The sequence below is a fragment of the Pyrgilauda ruficollis genome, unplaced genomic scaffold (assembly GCF_017590135.1).
Source record: "Pyrgilauda ruficollis isolate IOZ18807 unplaced genomic scaffold, ASM1759013v1 scaffold57, whole genome shotgun sequence".
Lineage (NCBI taxonomy): Eukaryota > Metazoa > Chordata > Aves > Passeriformes > Passeridae > Pyrgilauda > Pyrgilauda ruficollis.
The window spans coordinates 2,111,791-2,131,195 of record NW_024527377.1 but is presented as its reverse complement, the minus strand read 5'-3'; the positions used below and the strand labels follow the sequence as shown (position 1 = coordinate 2,131,195).

At 41.5% G+C, this 19,405-nt stretch overlaps 2 protein-coding genes across 3 annotated transcripts; one reads left to right on the top strand and one right to left on the bottom strand.

Moving 5' to 3' along the window:
* The first annotated feature begins 350 nt into the window (after positions 1 to 350).
* LECT2 (leukocyte cell derived chemotaxin 2) lies at positions 351 to 4,500 on the top strand. Its single transcript, XM_041482082.1, has 7 exons — positions 351 to 396; positions 968 to 1,100; positions 1,962 to 2,113; positions 2,625 to 2,795; positions 3,124 to 3,238; positions 3,754 to 3,905; positions 4,310 to 4,500. Exons 1-7 carry the CDS (start codon positions 351 to 353, stop codon positions 4,498 to 4,500), a joined length of 960 nt encoding a protein of 319 aa, XP_041338016.1.
* An 864-nt stretch (positions 4,501 to 5,364) lies between these two features.
* Positions 5,365 to 18,754, bottom strand: LOC121361400 (F-box/LRR-repeat protein 3-like). 2 transcript variants are annotated; one of them, XM_041482061.1, is made up of 8 exons: positions 18,615 to 18,754; positions 15,279 to 15,374; positions 14,346 to 14,422; positions 13,758 to 13,898; positions 10,835 to 11,284; positions 9,994 to 10,116; positions 9,314 to 9,485; positions 5,365 to 8,158 (listed from the first exon to the last, which is right to left on the bottom strand). In XM_041482061.1, the coding sequence occupies exons 5-8, from the start codon at positions 11,204 to 11,206 to the stop codon at positions 7,515 to 7,517; spliced, it is 1,311 nt and encodes a 436-aa protein (XP_041337995.1). In that variant the 5' UTR covers positions 11,207 to 11,284; positions 13,758 to 13,898; positions 14,346 to 14,422; positions 15,279 to 15,374; positions 18,615 to 18,754; the 3' UTR covers positions 5,365 to 7,514. The 2 variants fall into 2 exon arrangements, with proteins under 2 accessions (XP_041337995.1, XP_041337994.1); XM_041482060.1 differs by lacking the exon at positions 14,346 to 14,422.
* Positions 18,755 to 19,405: the final 651 nt, after the last annotated feature.

Sequence of the window (19,405 nt, the reverse complement as noted above, 5' to 3'; positions counted from 1 at the left end):
GCTCCTACCATTTTTGGCCTAAATATGACCTTACTCTAGGAAGGGGAAGAAAAGGTGTTAAGAAACAGCTCAACCAGAGTTTCCTGGAATGTGGGGTCATTTCCACCTCTTACTGTTAAGAGCCCAATTATTCTATCCATCTTTCCCAACCAGCTTTAACAACTGTCAGAGCTTGCAGACCACCACAGTGCCCAATATGGCAACACCACCTGCCTGGAGCTGTAATACTTTGCTTGAGACTGATTGGCCAAGACAACAGACTTGTGCTTTCAAAAGTGCATAAATACCTCAGGCAGCAGCTGTTCAATGCCTTTGACTGGATCAAAGAACACGGGTGACACGGCCCCACAATGCCAGCCCTCAGTCTGGTCACTCTGGTCAGCTTGGTGTCCACTGGTGAGTTGAGATTGCTGTCATGCAGCTGGGCTTCTCTGGCTTTAGGCAGACAATAATGAATTATTGAAATTCACTTGAACGTAAATAATGCTGAGGTTTTTTTTCCCTCTAGTTTTATGAGGAATGATGGTAATGTGGACAGTTATGACTATTATAAAATATGGAATTAGGTGTGCAATAAGAGATACATATTGAAGTAGTTGGAGCTTTCAGAAAGAATCATAAAATCATTATGGTTTGAAAAGACCTCTAAGATAATCAAGTCCAACCATCAACCCAGCACCATTAGAAAGTAAAAACAGTTTATTTCACAAACTATTTTTAAACATCTTTGTCTATAGCTTTGCTTTCTTTTTGGTCATACCTTAAAGCAAGACATCAGGAAAAAATAGATCAAGTCTATACAGCAGGTTGTATAATGTCCTTTTACCTACAGTTTCTGAAATGACAAACTCCTCAGGGCTCATGTCTTTCCCTTTAAACACCCTGTTTTGTACCTGAAGGGCTTCTGTTGCACTGGACAAAGATCATGGCTGATTTTTTTCCTGTTTTTCCTCTCTTCCATGTGAAGTTTTCACCAAGCAGCTGGATGCACACCCGCCCCAACAGCAGCACAAGCACTGGGCACAGATCTGCAGCGGGAATCCCACCAACCGGATCCGCGGCTGCGACAGATACGGCTGCGGGAATTTCGGCGCTGACAGGTAACACAGCTGCCTGGCCACCAGGGTCACCTCGCTTCCTAAATTAAATGTGCAGGCACGAGAAAGACTGCAGTTACACAGGGCCGACACTCAGAAGGAGAGAATACTGCTGTCTGCAGGACCTCTTGCTGATTTTTGGGATATTCCTTGGCCGTTTACAGAAGCACAGTGATACGCTGCTGACAACAGATGCAGGGGAGAAGGAGCAGGATTGATACATGAATCACAGAGTAAAGGAAATGGAAGTATTTCAAGGATTTGTGTCATTTACCCTTGTTTATACTCCAGAAATTTAACCAACACTCAGCAACTGCTTACAGGAAGCCGAGTAGATTCAATTACACAAAATCTGTCAGCATCACTGTCTTTAAGCAGGGACCTCATACCACAACAGGTTATATTTCTCTGAAAAAATGCTTTTATATGTAGAATGACTCCCACATTTTCTTGTCATCTCCTCTCCTCAGGCTCTAAAAGTGTCCACGTTCATCATGCAGTTTCCAAATTCAAATTTCTAAGTGAGAAAATGCCAGCCAAGATTCTGTTTTACATGGCACAGATTTTTTTGGGGATAAAATGGCACTTTTCTCTAACAGCTTGAAATACCCCATGAACTTGGGAAAATAAAAAATAAGCTTAAATTTGAAATTTCATCCCACTCTGAAGAAGGTCAGAGTAATGTGAACAATTTGCAACAACAACAACAAAAAAGATGCTTCAAACCTGCTACTTCTGTTCAATTTCATTGCAGGTAAAAAATTTTTGTTAGACAAGCTTCAGCTACCACCCTGCCTTAAGTGACCAATTGAAACATAACATTAACCTTGAGAGATGTCCCTAATTTTGTATTTCTGCCTCCAGGCACAGTGGCAAAGAAAAGCATGCGGGTGTGGACGTCATCTGCTCTGACGGAGCCACGGTGTACGCTCCCTTCAGCGGGCAGCTCTCGGGACCCATCCGCTTCTTCCACAATGGAAATGCCATTGATGATGGAGTCCAAATCAAGGGATCAGGCAAGTAATTAACAGCAGGTGTGCTGTGAGATGTGCACAAGAAATCACTTCATTTACTTGAGCAAGGTTTCTGTGGTTTTTCAATCCAAGCACAGTGTTGATTAATCTTACATCCTCTCTAGTACGTTGAAATATTGAAAGACAGCACCAGCAGGATGTAGTCTTTTCCTATGCTTTTCTTGGAGAGGAGGGAAGAAAGGAGTTGAAAAACAGGTAGCAGGAAAATAACAACCCCAAATCAAAAAATAGGAAACAGTAAAAATAAAGCACCAGAAATACATCCTCAGTTTTGCTGAGAGGATGTTTTCCTGTCTCTATTTTCCAACACCCTTTTTTCCTTTTTGCCCTGGCAAATATAGTAATTTTGATTTCACCATTGTTGGTACCTTGACTACATTTCTGCTTCATCCTAACAGCCTCAGTAAGAGGCTGGCAGGGAATGCTGCTTGCTCAGCCCAGGAGAATTGCAGCTGATGTTTCCTGACCCCGCTTCCTCTCCCGTCTCTCCCAGATTACTGTGTGAAGCTCGTCTGCATTCACCCCATCCGCTACCACGGCCAAATCCGCAGAGGGCAACGACTGGGGAAAATGCTGCCAATGCAGAAAGTATATCCTGGCATTATTTCTCATATCCACGTTGAGAACTGCGACCACTCTGATCCTACTCATCTGCTTACACCTGGTAAAAAAACCTTTAACAGCAGAAAATGTAACTCAGAACACGAGTAGATTTGCACTCCAGGACCAGTGATACACTTTTTGAATTTTTGTGTTTAAAGCATTTTCTTCTATGAAATAACCCTAATCTAGAAATATTTCCATCCCACTTAGGTCTACATTCCATTTACATTTCCTAAAGGATTACAAATTTTATGGAGAAATATCCAACTAGAAGCATGGGATGTAATGTCAGCATGTTAACTAACTGTAAATCATAGTAGTTGCAAATATGCAAGTGATAAAAGAATCTAGAGGTTAACTTTGATGTGCTGTGTTCCTGTGTTTCAAAGATGTTCCACCGTTGCCACAACAGGACGGGCGCTGGGCTGCAGTGTGCTCTGGGAACCCTACCAATGAGATAAGAGGCTGCGATAAGTATGGCTGTGGATACTATGGAGCTCCAAGGTAATATAATAATTGGAACACATGGGGTTTTGCTGGATTTCCATTGAAGTAAGAATTGAACTTTGTTTGAGTCACATAAAAATTACAGCTTTGAAGGCTTGGATTGGACTTGAGAAACTTGTAGGCTGCCCACATTGTTCATGACACCTCTCTGCTTGGAGCTTTCTATCAGACTAAGCCATGCCTGACCGGACCTAGTGCTGGGAGCACTCCTGACTCAAGTGGAGGGTTGGACTTGATGTCCTTCACACAACCAAACTTTCTGTGACTCTATGGTTTTATTAGACTCTATGGTCTTTATTTAATAAAGACCTGGAAAAAAGGCATTTTTCTCCAGCAGGTCATCTACCCTTACATGACACTACCTCACCCACACCTTTGCAGATCCTTCAGCCAGTTTGCTGACACTGTTTCTGTCTTAAAACCCCTTTCCAGATCTCACCATGCGCTGCCTAACCTCTCTCTGCAGCGCTGGGCCTGAGCAGAGGTTTCTGTAAAGATGTGCTTGTTTTCAGACGCAGTGGCAAAGGGAAGCACCGGGCAGTGGATGTCATCTGTGCTGACGGAGCCACCGTGTACGCTCCCTTCTCTGGCCAGCTCTCTGGGCCTATTAAATTCTTCCACAATGGAAATGCCATTGATGATGGAGTCCAAATCAGGGGACCAGGTAAATAGCTGTCATTTAACATTTATTTGTCTTGAGCTCATAAAGGATGCATTATCTTGCAGTTAGCCAGTTAGTTTAGCCATATTTTCTTCTATCCACTTACATTCAGAACTTTTTGCTCCTGCTACAATGCAAACAACTGAGTTCTGCAGAATGTCTTCAAGCTTTTCCCTTTCCTATGGCACAAATTCCCACCTTCTCCTTGCCTTCCCTCTTCTACCAAGTCAATGACTCCAACCACTACCTAATTTTCATGACCACAGTATTTCTGCTATTTTGGAATTTCCACTATTGCTGTCTCAGTGGAAAGGACAAGACAGACATTGTTACTATTTCTGAAATATAGTACAGAAGAACAAATGTTTCATCAGTCATTGAGGTTTTCTGTCTTGTTTTTTCACCAGAGTTCTGTGTAAAACTACTCTGTATCCATCCCATAAGATACAATGGTGCAATTTCCAAGGGACAAGTCCTTGGGAGAATGTTGCCAATGCAAAGAGTATTTCCTGGGATCACATCTCATATTCACATTGAGAACTGCGACCACTCGGACCCTACGAGCAATCTTGAAAGGGGGAAAGGGCAAAGAGATTGAAATGGAAACGCAGTAAATTCGAAATAAATCTATCTCAGCATCCAAAAATTGTTTTTGTTCCCATGTACAACAGTTTTTACTATCACTTATCCAATACTTTGAGCCTTACACAAGCAGTGTCTGTTGGATGGCAACAGGGACTCAAAAAACAAAAAAAGATTGGAGTTTTTGTTGGAATTTGCATTTACCAGAGAATCAGGAAATTAGCAATGACCAGCTATAAGCTTGCTCAAAGTCTGAAAAATCAGCTAAAATGCAAAGTGCTCACTCCCTCCTGTGGCAGGAAAGATGCATTCCTGTTAGCTTCTCCCCCAAGCACCAGCTGGCCTCACTTGTTCAGATCAGGGAGAAGAACAAATGCTCTAGAAAATCAGTGCATCAAAAACCCCAACATTCATCAATACAGGCCTATTTAACTGGAAGCTTGGAGCTGGAGCAAGCTGACATTAAACAGCCACATTCAATTACCTTAAAGGTCTTCTCCAACCTCAGTGATTCTGTGATTTGTGGCTTCACAGAAACACTGCCTTTGTGACAGGGACTGAGAGAAGGAAAATATTCAAAGCAGCCTTTTAAGAACTTCCCCCTGAAGTGTAACTCTGTCACCAGTGTTTCTAAATACACTAACACTCTTCTGTTGGCTAGAGGGAGCACTCCAGGACTTCCCAACAACTCACAAGTCCATTTGTCCACAGTCCATTTTACAGTCTGCATGTCAGAAATCAGGTTCCAGGCACAAACATGAAATGATAATGACTAATTTGCCATTCTCCAGTCTCTCCTAAGGCTTGTCACATACACTGCTTCTAGCACAAGAGAACCCCAAGAGGACAGAGTGCAACAGATGGATGAGTCTAGTGCATGGATTAAACCACTTTATTACATTTCCATTTGAAGCAAACCACACATCTTGAACCAAATACTGTTTGGAAATATTTCAGTTTTGTGTTTAAATTGTAATCCCCTGGATTATGGAAGTGCTCAGCTCACAGCCTCTACTAACCAGTCAGATAAATGCTTAACTGTGCAACAAGCAATGAAGCATTACTGACTCAGGTCTGTGTGTTACCTTGAATCCTTGGGCTTCCATCTGGGAACAAGTGTGTCCAAGAAAAGTGTGGTTTAATCCTTTAGCTGCTGTTTTGTGGAAGTGGGAAAGAAACTAATTTATTCTCTGCTGTAAATGCATTGGTTCTATCTGGGGTAGTCCATTTGCTTCAGAGGAGCTGGAATGGAGCTGTGGATTTGTGCTGGAAACAGCACTGGTAACATGGGGATGTTTTTGCTGTAGCTGAGCAGTGCCTACAGAGCCCAGCCCTGCTCTGCTTTATAGTGCCCCAGCAGGCTGAGGGTGCACGGCCTGGGAGGTGACAGGGACAGGACAGCTGAGCCCAGCTGACCCCAGGGACATTCCATACTGTATGACATCAGGCTCAGCATATAAAGCTGGGGGAAGGTGCCGGAAGGGGGGTGTTTATGGGTGATGGAGCCCTGCTTTCCTGGACATGGCTGAGGGAAGTGGTGAATGGATTCCCTTTTTGGGGGGTGCCTGCCCATGTGGCTCTGGCTTTACTATTAAACTCTTGATGTCCAGCCATTAGTTTTCTCACTTTTACCTTCTGATTCTCTCCCCCGTTCCTCTGGCTGTGAGGGGCTCAGCTGACAGCCAGGGTTAAGCCACGACAGTGACAACCACCACCAGCAAATTCTTGTAGACTTCTCATTATCAACAGGAAGATGCAACAAGTGTGGCACTAAAATCATTACAGCAAAAATTTATATACAATGCATTTAAGTTTACAGTGTGCAAAATGTTAACACAAAAATACATCCTCTAATTTACATCAACTCACCATGCCTTTCCCTTTTTAAGAAAATAAATATAATACAATCTGTCTCAAAAAGCAATTAATAGCAACAAGTATTAAACAGTCCTGAAATAAATATTTCAGGATTACTTTCAGCAAGCCTTTCTCTAGAAATCAGGCTTACACAAAGCTGTGGAAGAAACAGATGAGATTACTACAGTCCTTTTAGTCCTGTAAGTGACAATTTTAAGGGCTGCAAATTCTTGATTCCAAATAGAAATGGATCAAAGACAATTGTACTGCATTTCATCTTTCCTTCTTACTAGCTACATTTATGAAATCCTTATTTCTTAGCAATGAAAGCATGGAACAGCATTCAGACATTAGTCTTTGATTACAAAGACTTGAGCCCAAATCCAAAGCTATTCCTTATTGTCCTGACAGTTTCCAAAGTGCTTTATGACTCACTCAAGTAATCAATCTAGAACCAAACTTATAATCAGTAATTTTAACAAAATCTCTTTCTTATCCTTTTAACGCATAAGACAAAAACAACATACTGTACAATACATTCCCTAGTTTCTGTAATCTGACAAAATTACTTAAAGTGCAATTTAAAGCTGGAAAAATTTTTGTAAGCATAAGCTTATTAACATTTTTTTAGACTGCCATGAATTTAAGCTAGATTATATCTGATTAACCTGGGATAGTGTATTTTAATATACAAGCTTTTACAATTAAAACATGAATTATTTAAAAAATAGCTATGTAAAACATTCATGATAAATAATACTGTACTCAAAGTTCTATCCAGCTTTCCACAGATAGATTTCCTAAAAGAAAATAGTTTCTCTTTTGACTAGACCTGAAAGAGTAAACGAAGACATTAAAAAAAAACCCAAAAACCCAAATCCACTTTAAAGTAAATGGAATGTTTAAACTGAAGCTTAGAGAAGCCCAAATTCACTGAAGTTTGAAGCACCTGTAAACCACACACATACTTTCAGAACCGTTAAGTACACTTAAAACTATTTTCTATTTCAATACATAATTAATATTTTAGAGTGTTTTGCTGTTAGTCTAATAGAGGTTTTCTCAAGGAAGAAAAACTCAAATCTGGAAGAAAATTTTCACATTTGATTTTTAAATTTTTTATTTGCATAGAAAGCAACACCCCAATCCCACCATTTTATCGACAGAAAGGATTTACCACGTCGGCATCATATCAGGAAACCACATCCTTCCAAGGTGTTTGGAGACTTCCAGATGAAGCCGATCTAAGCTGTAATCACTGTCTGGAATCAGCACCTCCTCCATGATGGAAAGCTGAGTAAGCCTGCCCCCACACATCTTTACAAATTCAATAAAACCTCTGCAGGTGACTTCACACTCCCCCAGCCCCATGGCCGTTAAGTTCTTACAGCGCTCAGCAATCTGGATCAGTTCATCATCCAAAGGCTGAAGGCCATTGGCGCACACCACCAGCTCGATCAGCCTGGGGCAGTTCATGCCAATGCGACCCAGCATGGCCTTGCTCACTGCACGACCAAAGTACAGGTGTGTGACAGGTGTTTCCTCTCTGAAGAAAGCATCAAATTCATCTTCATACAAGAAGAAATACATCACAATGTTGACTTTGGGGGAGTGTTTAACAAGAGCATCCCAGCTTTGTTTTTTAATGGTGTGAAATTGAACTTGTCCGGGATTTTCACTCACGACGTCAATGCGAAGGTGTTCGAGATCAACATGTTTTTCACTTGAAAGAGCCAGCAGCAGTTCGTCACTTAATATGTAGTAGTTCAAAGCCAGCTCCTTAAGTCCATGACACTGATCAGCCACACAAAGAATACCTGAGGAACAAAAAAATTTACTCTCTAAAATGAAAAGCCAATAAAAGCACAGCTGTTCTCTGTAATGTTGGCTTGAGTTTTCATGCTTATATCCAAATCCCACGAAATTCCCAAATTCTAGGTATCCACAACCTTTTACAGAGTTCTGGCCATTAACACTTCATAGTAAAAGACACAAGTCACATTCATCTTGGATCTGTGTATCTACTCTTTGCCCCTCCCTATGCAGAATTTGCTCAGCTTTGAAGAAGCGACTGAAATCAAGTCAGATTCAGCTGAAGTTGCTGCCATTCCCTTCCCTAATACTCATTCCTCCACCTTTCAACTATTTAAGTCACCACCACCCAGTTTAACATCTACAACCTTCTGTGAATTAAGACCTAAGTAATGTTAACTCCTCCTAATCTGCTGGAATATGAAGAACACAGATTAAGTCATCTTTTGTGAACTCCAGATAAGAATACACGAACAGACCAGACCCAGACTGCCTTTCCCCAGCACTAAGGTTTCAGGAGAAAGGAAAGTGAGACGGGACCCTGAAGCCCTCTGAACTTTCAGCAAGGGTGTATTTCGAAGGGAGTGAGTCCTTCACCAACCAATGAGGAAGTCACCAGTCCCAGATCTGGACACATGAGGGCACTCTGGAAGCCAGAAACACAATCTAACACACCACTGGTTTCTGAAATGTGTACACACTCTCAGCACCCTGCAAAACAATTACTGACAGCTGTTATAATCTCCTTTATCCCACCAAGCAGTAGCTGATTCATGGATCAGGGATTCTGTGGTGTTCCCACAGAACACCGGTTAGTTATGTTTAAAAATCTGCACACATATTAAAGAGCCATTAGGTTACCCTCACATGGTAAAGCAATGAACATCACATCCTTCGAGCATGTCTGAAAGGCTTGCACTAATTTTGAAGGCTTTTCCTCCTCAAGGCCTATCATCAGAGGTAGCAAAGCAGCTGGAGAAAATGAAAAAATATCCCCAGGATTCCAGAAGATGCAGTCAAGTAAGTAGCACCTCCACCTGCATCAATCCAACTCATTCACTAAGAACCAACTTCTTCTTCACCTTCCAACTGTCCAAACTCAAGACTAAGTCAATTATGATACTTTACGACTCCATTTTTCACATACATTCAGTACTCACCAGCAGGTGAAACATGAGGACAGCTGCTCATTTTTAGTAGCTTTAGAGTATCACTGTTGTTAGCAACAAGAACCTTCAAGGAAGGATCATCAAGGGGTGTGTCATCTATCTTGATTGATGATAATGACTTGGAGTTCACAAAAACTACTGTCAGTGCTGATGCAAAATGAGCCTATTTAGAGAAATTGAAAGGGGGAAAAAATTCTTATGAAAAGATGAGCAAAACTTCAGGGCTTTGACCTCACATTCTATACAGGCAGAAAGTATAAAAATAAACACTTCCCATGGATCCTCTTTTTCAGGTAACAAAGGATTATTTCAACATAAACAGAGGGGACCTTTGTTTACAAACATGCTGCTGCATGTGACAAAATTAACCTTACACTCAATATTTATCTACTCTGACTTATCATTTCACTATCAATACATGTATACAATGTATCAATACATTGATAACTACAGGGATAACAGGACACAGTGATGAGCCTAAAGTATCTGGAGTTTTTCTGTAGAAAAACAGAAATGGACTTTATTTTCCAGTAAGTAATTCTTCTGTTACTTCAAAGTAACTAGAGATTGTTTCATGAAAATTACCATCAACTTACGAAGAGAACATTAAGAAAGCTAAAGTGGTTTAAGAATGAATTAAAATATGTTAGTTACAATTTGTAGAAGTTTACCTTAGAGACATTCATGAAGCTTGGTTTTGCTGTAGAGATCAAACCCAGTGTCTTGATAGAACAGTTCACCAACTGAGAAAGGATGTCACAGGCTGCTTCTGCTGACTCAGTACTACTATCAACCTATAAAAGCAATTTAAAAACAGTGAAGTCATTCTGCAATATTATTTAGAAATCATCATGGACACCCAAGACTGCAGGTTCTACATCTACTCAGCTCCTGACTGCAATCACCACAGGCACAAAGAGCAACATCGACTGAAAATTTCAAGACCAGAAAGAGTTCAGGGAAGTTCCTATTAGAAAATTTTCCTGAGTGTGACTGCTGGGTAATTCCAGTATGAACACATACCTTAAATCTAAGTCTTGTCTTCAAATAACCTCATGCTACTGCAATACTGTAACAGTACTGGTGCTACAATACACAGTGATATGTATGCATTTTTTAAAAATGCCAATTTTTAGAGCCCAAAAAAAGACTTGACAATGTCCTTGCTCCAGCAAATGAATTAATTTTATCTACATGGACAACACCTTTGCATCTTAAATAATGAACTCATTCAAAATTCATAAGCCTGAAGAATAACTTCGAACAAATCTCTTATTTTGCCTCACCTTCCACCTCTGTTTTGCACCACACTCACTATTTCTATACTCTGCAGAGGTTAGAGTATACAAAATTGTATGAAACTGTCTGCACATGTGCAAATAAAATGTCGCAGTAGTTGCATTTTTAAACATAAGACTTGCCAGGTACAACCCTTAAGGCAGCTGACACAGAACAGCTGCATCCCTCGTGCTCAGTGACGTGCCACTGACCCACAGCTCATCCACAGCTTACCTTGAAGCTGACGTACTGCAGATGGTCAGCGTGCCTCTTGATAATCTGCTGAATGAGATCGGGATGTGTAGACTTTAAATAAGAAGTGGCTGGCTGGCTAAGTTCAAATTCAAATCTCCTCCAGAGATCTGGGATGTGAAAAACTTCATTCCACCTTCGACAAACAGAAGATGCCCTGGCTCGATCCACTAAAGTCAGGAACTGGAAAACACGCAGAATCACGTGGTGTGGAAGGCTGCCCCAGTCCATCGAGGTGCACGGCTCAGATTCCCCAAACCCTGAGCCATATAAACTAGTTTTCTGTTTTTTGCTTGTCTGTGATGTTCCAGGAGCTTCAGTTCCAGCCACCACCTTCTGCCCAGCTCTCTTCATGGTGAAAGTTTCAGAATGTAACAGTCCAACGTATTCAAACTGCACAGGTTCCTGAAAGGTCTCACGTACAACAGGTCTCTAGAAAAACACAGAAGATCAGGGGAGGAAGGGACAAAGGCCAGTGGAAATGCAGTAAGCAATAACAAGTTAAAAAAAATTTAAATACAGCATGATATTTTGAAAAGAAGCATATGCATATGTCAATATCCAGTGCACAGATATTGTCAAGGACCTTCTCCCTCAGTACCTTTTATTTTGTACAACTTGGATTGAATCTGGAGAACTTGGACTTGTTGATTTAACAAGTGTAGTTTCATGTAGTAGTATTTCATAGTACATAAAGCATTTTGTAGGGATCAAGAAGTATTTAAAGCAATTTAATTTAGAAGTAGAAAATTGATTGTTTAAATTTAAATTCAGTTGATAAACTATGGAATCTACTCATGATCTCTAAAAAAGGTTTATCAACTAAAAAACCTAATTCATAAACTCCTTTTTGAAACACAGATAAACCCGGAACAGACATGTTCAGAAGAGTCAGAATGAAAAGTTTTGCCCACCTTCCTCAGTTTGCTTTTTTTTTTTCCAAATAATGCCAAGCAGAGCAAAGTGTTTGTACAACTAACAGTAAAAAACTTCAGAGGCCACTTATCAAAGCAGGGCAAAGTAACTGAGGTTCACATGCTGTTTTTCAGCAGGAAAAGCACAGTGACCTTGGAAATCAGCAAACTGCACAGATCTGCTTCAGCAAGGGACGTCTGCCTCACGAGCCAGAGCTCAGAAGAGCAGCATAAGAAAAAAGCTCTGCTTTCACAGGCTGAAGCAGTGCAACCTAACAAAGTCCATTCTAGACTGAATTCTGTTGTTCAGTCAATTTTCAACAACTGGCTTTGCCATTTCATTTTAGTAGAGGTTGAAGCCCCTTCTCAAATGTCCCACTAACCAGATGTTAATCCAGACCTTCTCTCTTCCCAACATGTGTGAAGTATTTTCAAATCAACAATGCATTTTTCAAGAAAGAACAGAGCATATTATCTATTTTTACTGAACGAACTTCCATGGCAACCTCCACAGCTTGCTTTTTCTGGACTGAAAATTTTCCATAGTATCTTTATTATGGAAGGGAAATGGAAAGGAAGAAAAAAAAATTTGTATATTGCACAAATACAAATTTGTGTATTGCAGTAACAGCTGCCAAAATACATACTATCCTATCAAAAATTTACCTGGCATTTTCCCCAGTGTATAAACCTGATCTGTTTGGCTCATGAGTGTCTGATAAACTCCATTTTTATGAAAAGAAAGCATGTGCATTCTTTGAGAAGCTGGAAAGAAAAAATGCAGCCAATTTATTAAGGGCTGTTCATACGACCAGCTTCACTACTGCCTGACCTCCTGACAAATTATCTCAATCACCAAGGAATTTATTTTAGCAGTTCTTATACATATTCACTCAGTCTATTTAAATTTCCATCAGCAATATATGCAGACGGATAAGCCAGCAATACTCTTTAAATTACATTAAATAATAGTTTTTCTTCCCTGAGTAGACACATGGCTTACACTAATAGTGTTACTAATGCAATGAAGATGCAGGCTCAGCACGAACAAACATTTTGCTATTAGACCATCAACTTATCATCTCCACAACCATGTTTTATGACTTTAGACTACTTTAAGTCACACAACAAATGGGCATTCCAAACCATTAAGTGTGGATGTAGTAATTAACCATTACAAAACTCTCTCTTACAGTTGATCATAGCCTTGCTAAATTTAGCAAAGGCTAAATACCTTTTGAGTCAAAGATACCTGTTGCTTGTTCTTCTTCCTCCCTATGTGAAAAGAATTACAGACTTGGCTGTTTACTAAAATAGAATTCCAGAACAAAAAAAAATGAAATTGAACACATGCTATTTTTTGAGACACTCCTCCTTGCTATTGCTACTCTCATGCAGATCAGCAACATCTTGGTTAAAGACAGGTTTTGGATAAAAACAGAAATTTCTCCTATCTTACTTGAACTTCATGGGTGCTGATTTGGCTCCCACAAGGAAGCTCTGACATCTGAGAACAACCATAAAGGGCATTTCCCTAAACCACAGGTCAAGCTACAGACCAGAAGCAGCACTCCAGATGCAGGAAGAGATGCAGCATGGTATTGCTGGTATACACAGCATCTATGCTCTGCCTGCTGGAATTTGGCCAGCATTTTTTCTTGTTACTACAGCCTTTAGAAACTGCTGTCTCCAGAATGTCTATGTTTAGTATTCTACACTACAGTCCTTTATATCTAGCAAAATGAATTCCTATTATTCTGTGTGGGATGCAAAGCCAGAAAAAGGTTCCATTGGTTATGCATCGTAACATTTTTAACAAACATGAAGCCCCTGTATTTACTGCAAAAATAAGAATCCTTATTTCATTCTAAGTCCTTATGAACAGTATATATTTTAAAGCACAACTGAAGTTGGCTAAATGACTTTCCCATGTGATATAACCCAGGCAGCACTCAAATGAGAGGTTTACACTCACACACACACAACCCTACCTCCAAAGAATGTGGAGATTCCTGTCAAGTTACCAGCACCTTTCTGGTATCTGAACATCCATCCCACTGTTGAGTCATCCTGTATGTGTGCACGGATTCCTTAACCAGAAGGCAGGGAAGGGTCCCAGAAGACGAACCGACCTGTGAAGCACCAACCAAAGAAAAACTGTTCTGCACTGTCTGGGAAACCCATAGAAAGGACTAACATCAATCCTGGAACAGAGACTGAGACAAACAGAACCCACTGCTCTGAGGGCAGATGTGGAAGCAGAGCAACAGAATGTAACAAGCACATTAGTTTTACCAAACATTTGGAAAATATCATTTAACTAAGGGGAAGGTGTAATTGTTGGCAAAAAAACAGCTTTTGTATTATCGACAGTTTTAGTCACATAACCACTCTTGCAACACAGATACACCTCTGAATTCTTGAGTATTACCCAAAGAAAACTACAAACCCTGATAACAAATGGTTTTGTTTTTTTTCAGCCCACTCTATAACAAAACCATGTGAATCAAAAGTTATACTTAAAGACAGGACCTCTAATATTTTGACATTTAAAGACTCTTGACTTTACATTTACTCACTTTTACTCCAAAAGTATGCTTACTGCACCATGATAATCTTGACAGTAAACAAACAATTTTGGCTAATTAAACTGTATCTGGAAAAAAATATATCAATAATGTACAAATATCCTCCCACATACTAATGAAAAAACTATCCTGTGTCTTAGTATAAGAGTATCTCAGTGCACTATAAGAAAACAGATCCAAACCCCCCACACCCAGTTACCAATTTTACATTATCTGAAGATGCTTTAATGGAAAGCTACAATAACAGCAACACCCACCTCACTAAATCATGACACATTGTAGAAACAGAATTGTTTACCAGGTATTGTGTTCAACCAGTAATAACATCTATAGAAATATTCCAATGCTGAATTTCTCTATTTTTCTTTAAAAACTGGACAAGACTTTAGATTCTCCCAGATCATATCATAATCTTTAGAAAAACTACCTAGTTAGTATCAGCTTTACAGATGCCAAGCTTAACAAAGGTGTAGTATACATTATTTATGAATACATGAGAAGTAGCCCCCATCTTCCACACAAAATCAAACTCAAGTACTGCAATCTGCTGCTGCTCAGCTCACACAACAGAAAATTTGGAGCTGAGTAGTCATGCCTGTCTATAAAGAGAAAGCTGATACTCATTAGTAACTCTGTTTGTGGGCGGCACCTGAAGAAATCTGTCATTTATGGTGGCCCTGTATTGCAGTCTGCAAGTATCACATGTTCTCTCTCCTGTGAAGTGAGCAGAGTCTGTACAGCATTGAACTCATATTCATAAGTATTGTCAGTGTCTAACAGATAAAAGGTTTATAATGCCCCATATAAAGAGCATGCTTAAATAACATTATAACTGAGAGCATGAAACACTGAGATGCAATTTAAAGATTCAACAGAGAAGTGTATTAAGTTTATAAACCACATATTTTGAAGCAACTTTCTTACCTAAAGAATGCTTCCAAGTTACAATAGGCAATAAATGAGTGAACTGAGGCAGCTGCAGCCATGGGGCACTCACATGCATCTGTCTGCTTTCCCCTCCTGCCCAGATAAAATGCCACAAAAACATGTGTTAGTTTTGAAAAAAAAAAAAATCATATTACATCCAATGCAAAAATTATGGGGAAATACATTGACATCAATTTATAAATTTTTTTGCTTTTGTAAAGGAGCTTGAGGGGATCATCTTAACACAAGGTAGCTTATCCCACAATGCAAATATTATCACTGAAAGAAACATGAGGTCAGATTAAGTACAAAAGTGATGAGAAACAAATGTTGCAACTGCATTTACATTTAGTGGTCAACAGTACAATGTAAACAACAAGTTATTCAGTATTTGCATTATCATTATCACTACTAGTGAATCTTGGTAAACAACACCGTAGATTACTAAAGTAATCTAAGAGTCATGAAAAACAAAAGAAAAAAAAAACACCCAAATGTTTTTTCCTGCCTCCTTCCCTTCCGTGGCAAGGCTGTCTAATGGGCTGTGTGATGAACACACAGAGGCCACATGGCTCAGCTCCCCACCACGAACGTGCGGCGGCCCAGGCCTGGCTGCAGTCACACGGCAGGAGCCGCTCCCACAACAACAGAGCAGCCAGCCCGCAGCCGCCTCCCTGTTTATGAGCTCCGGCGTGCAGGTGACAGCCCGGGCCACCTGGGAAGGCGGATCACAAGGCACTCATCAAGGGGCTCAGATCAAAAGTCCCTTGCCTCCCTCCACGTTATTTTCTTTTAATATGACATTACAGAAACGTTTATGTTTCAGTCTTCCATCACAAGTAATCATTCAAAGCTTTACCCCCAGGAACATCACAAAGAAATTTCTTTTATAAAAACACAACAAAAGCCTGAAATCTTTGTTGTGATAAGCTTTACATTGTTTTTACACACCCCATCATGGGGGTGGGGGGATGAGTACCCTTCCACCTGTTCTGAACTCAGGATTTCAGTATTCTCCCCAACACCTCTCACGTGGCCACAGCCAAAAGTAATTACTAACAGCAAACCGACATCTGAAAATCAAGGAAAGGACAGTAATATCCTTTTGTAGTAATAATTGTATCAATATATATAGTCAATTAAGACTACCTACAATGCTCAGCAGGCTTCTGAATTTCACAGAGATGGGACCTGTAAAAGCCAAATAACCAAGAGTACCCCTGGGGAAGAGAGCTTCTCTTGAACAGACCTGTCCCCAAGACCCCTCAGAAGAGAAGGAAGTTCATACTTTTACACTGCAGATACGAACTAGCAGAATTTCAGATAATACATTTTTTAAAAAAGTTACTGGAAGTGACTATTAGCAATAAAAACAATCAGGTGTACATCCAATGTACATCTGAGTGTCTAAGGCCAAAAGAACCATCCAAAGCAATGTAAATGTTAGCTTATGTAAGCAGAAATATATATAATAAAATATTAGTTATCAGAGATGCAATCAAATACAAGCTTGTTACGCAAACAACAGAGAATTGTTATCTAAGGTAGCTATCCAAATGATTATCAAAGATAAACAGCACCAACACAGTAACTGAAATGAAACACTTTGAGAACTGCTGAGGTTCACCAAATCTATTCATATCCTCAATTGTACAAGCAAAGTAGCAAAATTTGGGGCACGCCCCCCATACAGCTCTACCTGTGATCCAGTATGTTGACAGCTACACGTTATCCTACTCAAACTACCTCAAATTGCACTAAAGCCAACAGGATTCAGAAAAAATCAAGGTAATTAACTGTTTCTGCAACTTATCCTGCCAAAAGAACTGTAAACTTCTGCTAAAATTAAGACATTAAGACCTCTCCGGTGGCATGGGGGCTTGGTGGGGGATTTGAAAAGTGGTCAGCAGTGGCTCTGTTAAACAAGCCTTCAGTAGCTGTTCACTAAATCCCAGGCTACATCAGTTCAAAAAAAGGTTTCATTACTGTAACCAAGCATATCACAGATTCAAGCCACAAAAAAGTCACTGCTTCCTTAGATTTCTCGATTTCCCTTCCAGTTCTTAACACCAGGACTCAACAGGAATTAATAAAACACTCTAAAATCAGGTTTCTAGTAGAAACAGTAGCAACCAAACATAAATGCAGCAAAAAACGAGTTCCTGAAAAATAAAAACCCTTCCAAATAACCAAGCTTGGAAATCTTCTGGGATAAAGTCAGCATCTTTATAATTAAGCTTTAACTTTCTAACACCTGGAAATTAATGTTTACGGACCTGCCTTACACGGCTGAAATACCGGTCCCATTAATCACAGTGTCTTTAAAGAAATCGCAGTTCAGTGACAGCACCCGAGGCCACCCCCTCACCGCGTTAGGGAACTCGGGATTCAGTCTGCCTGGGGAACACGAGCAGCACAGGGCAGGCAGCCCTGGAAAACTGCTGCCACCACAAATTCAACCACTGCGTACGGTGCAAAACATAGGTAAAAAACACATTTTAAGCCTAATTCTCAGAAGATCCAGTCCTTCAGGATGATGAGCTCAGAGATTAAGCTTTTTCTTCATCTAGGGCATATCAGACTTTTAATGGGTGGCATTTTTGCTTCTGAAGAGGATTATTTCATTTTTTTACTCAATCCTTATTTTTCTCAAAACTGAGCCTCTGACTCAAGGGATTTACCACATTTTTAGTACGTTTATGACAAACCCTCAGAGTTCTAAAAATAACCATATTCAGCTGAACATCTTAATGCTTGCATTAATTTTAACTGAAAAAATACAAATGCATTGCCACATTTAGTACTATTTTGGTGGTGAAATTTAGCTAGTGGACTTCTAGTGATGCATTCTTTTCAGAAGGAAGCCAGCCCCCTGTGCCCAACGCCCAAGACCCCTCGTTTTACTCAACGACACATCTGAAGCTCTTAAGAAAAGCCCTCTGGAGGGCTCACCTACACGCCCACGGCAGGAATGAAAAACAATCACTACTTCCACAGGTTTTCTTGAGACCTTCCTAGCCGACTTTAACAAGCCACTGAAGCTCTTTACATGGGAAAATCAGCTCCCAGGCACGGCGCTGCCGCAGCTCGGTGAGAGCTCCGGGGATGGCACAAACCCAGCGCACCGCACACCGAGCCCCTCACGAGGTTTGGCGCTCAGGGAGAATTTAAGTCTCCAGGCGCGGAGTGCGCCTGTCTGTCTGTCTGTCCGTCCGTCAGTCAGTCAGTCCGTCTGTCTCCGCAACCCGGGCCGCCCCCGCGGCCTGTCCCCCACCCGCCTCCCCCCCCGGCCACCGCGCAAGGGCCGGTCCCCGCGGCCGCGCCGCCGCTCACCGCCGCCGGTGCGCGGCTCCCTCGCAGCGTGAGGCCGGGCCGAGGCGCCGAGCAGGGGCAGAGCAGGGCCAGCACCGCGCTCAGCCCGCAGCGCCCGGGACACGCCGAGGGCGGAGCCGCGGCCCCGCCGCCCCAGCGCAGGCGCCGGGCGAGGCCGCGGGCGGCGGGCACGTGACGGCGGCGCCATTTCGCGCCCGCCGCCCTCGGCCCGCGGTAAAATGGGGGGGCCGAGGTGTGGGTTTGGGGTCAGGAGTGGCCGCCGATAGCCCCAAATGGATGGGGTGTGCTCCTGGTCCTCGCCTGCAGAGCAGGGGGCGGTCGGTTCCCCCTCACTAGCCCTCAGAGTCACACAATCACTTAAGTTGGAAAAGACCTCTGCGATCATCGAGTCCAGCCTGTGACCAAACACCAATTTGTCAAACAGACCGTGGCACTGAAAGGAAGGATGTGTGCTCATGTCTTTCCAAGGGTGAGGGTATGGGTGTCAACGTCTTTGAAACAGGTCTTGATGTTTCTACCCACTTCTAGTTGCGGGTTTGTTACAGACCCCAGATGGTTTGACTCCTGAAACAGGCAAATGCACAAGCCTGAGTTTCTGAACTTTGGGGTAAAATGACAGCTTCAGGTGGGGATGTGGGGTGGGTGGTTGCGGAAGGCTGTACCTTCCTAGTGCCTCAGCTGATGGGGAAAGGAAGAGGGCAATTCCCGGGCGGCCGGAAATTTAGGATAAAAGGAGACTGTGCCCTCTGAAAGCTCAAAAGAGTGAAGACCCCACAGGCCTGTGTCCCAGA

Bases quoted from the DNA above. Each gene is read 5' to 3' on its own strand.
- LECT2 (XM_041482082.1), top strand. From the start codon at position 351: ATGCCAGCCCTCAGTCTGGTCACTCTGGTCAGCTTGGTGTCCACTG. The intron at 397-967 runs GTGAGTTGAGAT...TTCCATGTGAAG, and splicing joins GGTCAGCTTGGTGTCCACTG to TTTTCACCAAGCAGCTGGAT. The intron at 1,101-1,961 runs GTAACACAGCTG...TTCTGCCTCCAG, and splicing joins GGGAATTTCGGCGCTGACAG to GCACAGTGGCAAAGAAAAGC.
- LOC121361400 (XM_041482061.1), bottom strand. From the start codon at position 11,206: ATGAAGAGAGCTGGGCAGAAGGTGGTGGCTGGAACTGAAGCTCCTGGA. The intron at 10,117-10,834 runs GTAAGCTGTGGA...TTGCTTTTATAG, and splicing joins TGCAGTACGTCAGCTTCAAG to GTTGATAGTAGTACTGAGTC. The intron at 9,486-9,993 runs GTAAACTTCTAC...TTCTCTAAATAG, and splicing joins GCTTCATGAATGTCTCTAAG to GCTCATTTTGCATCAGCACT.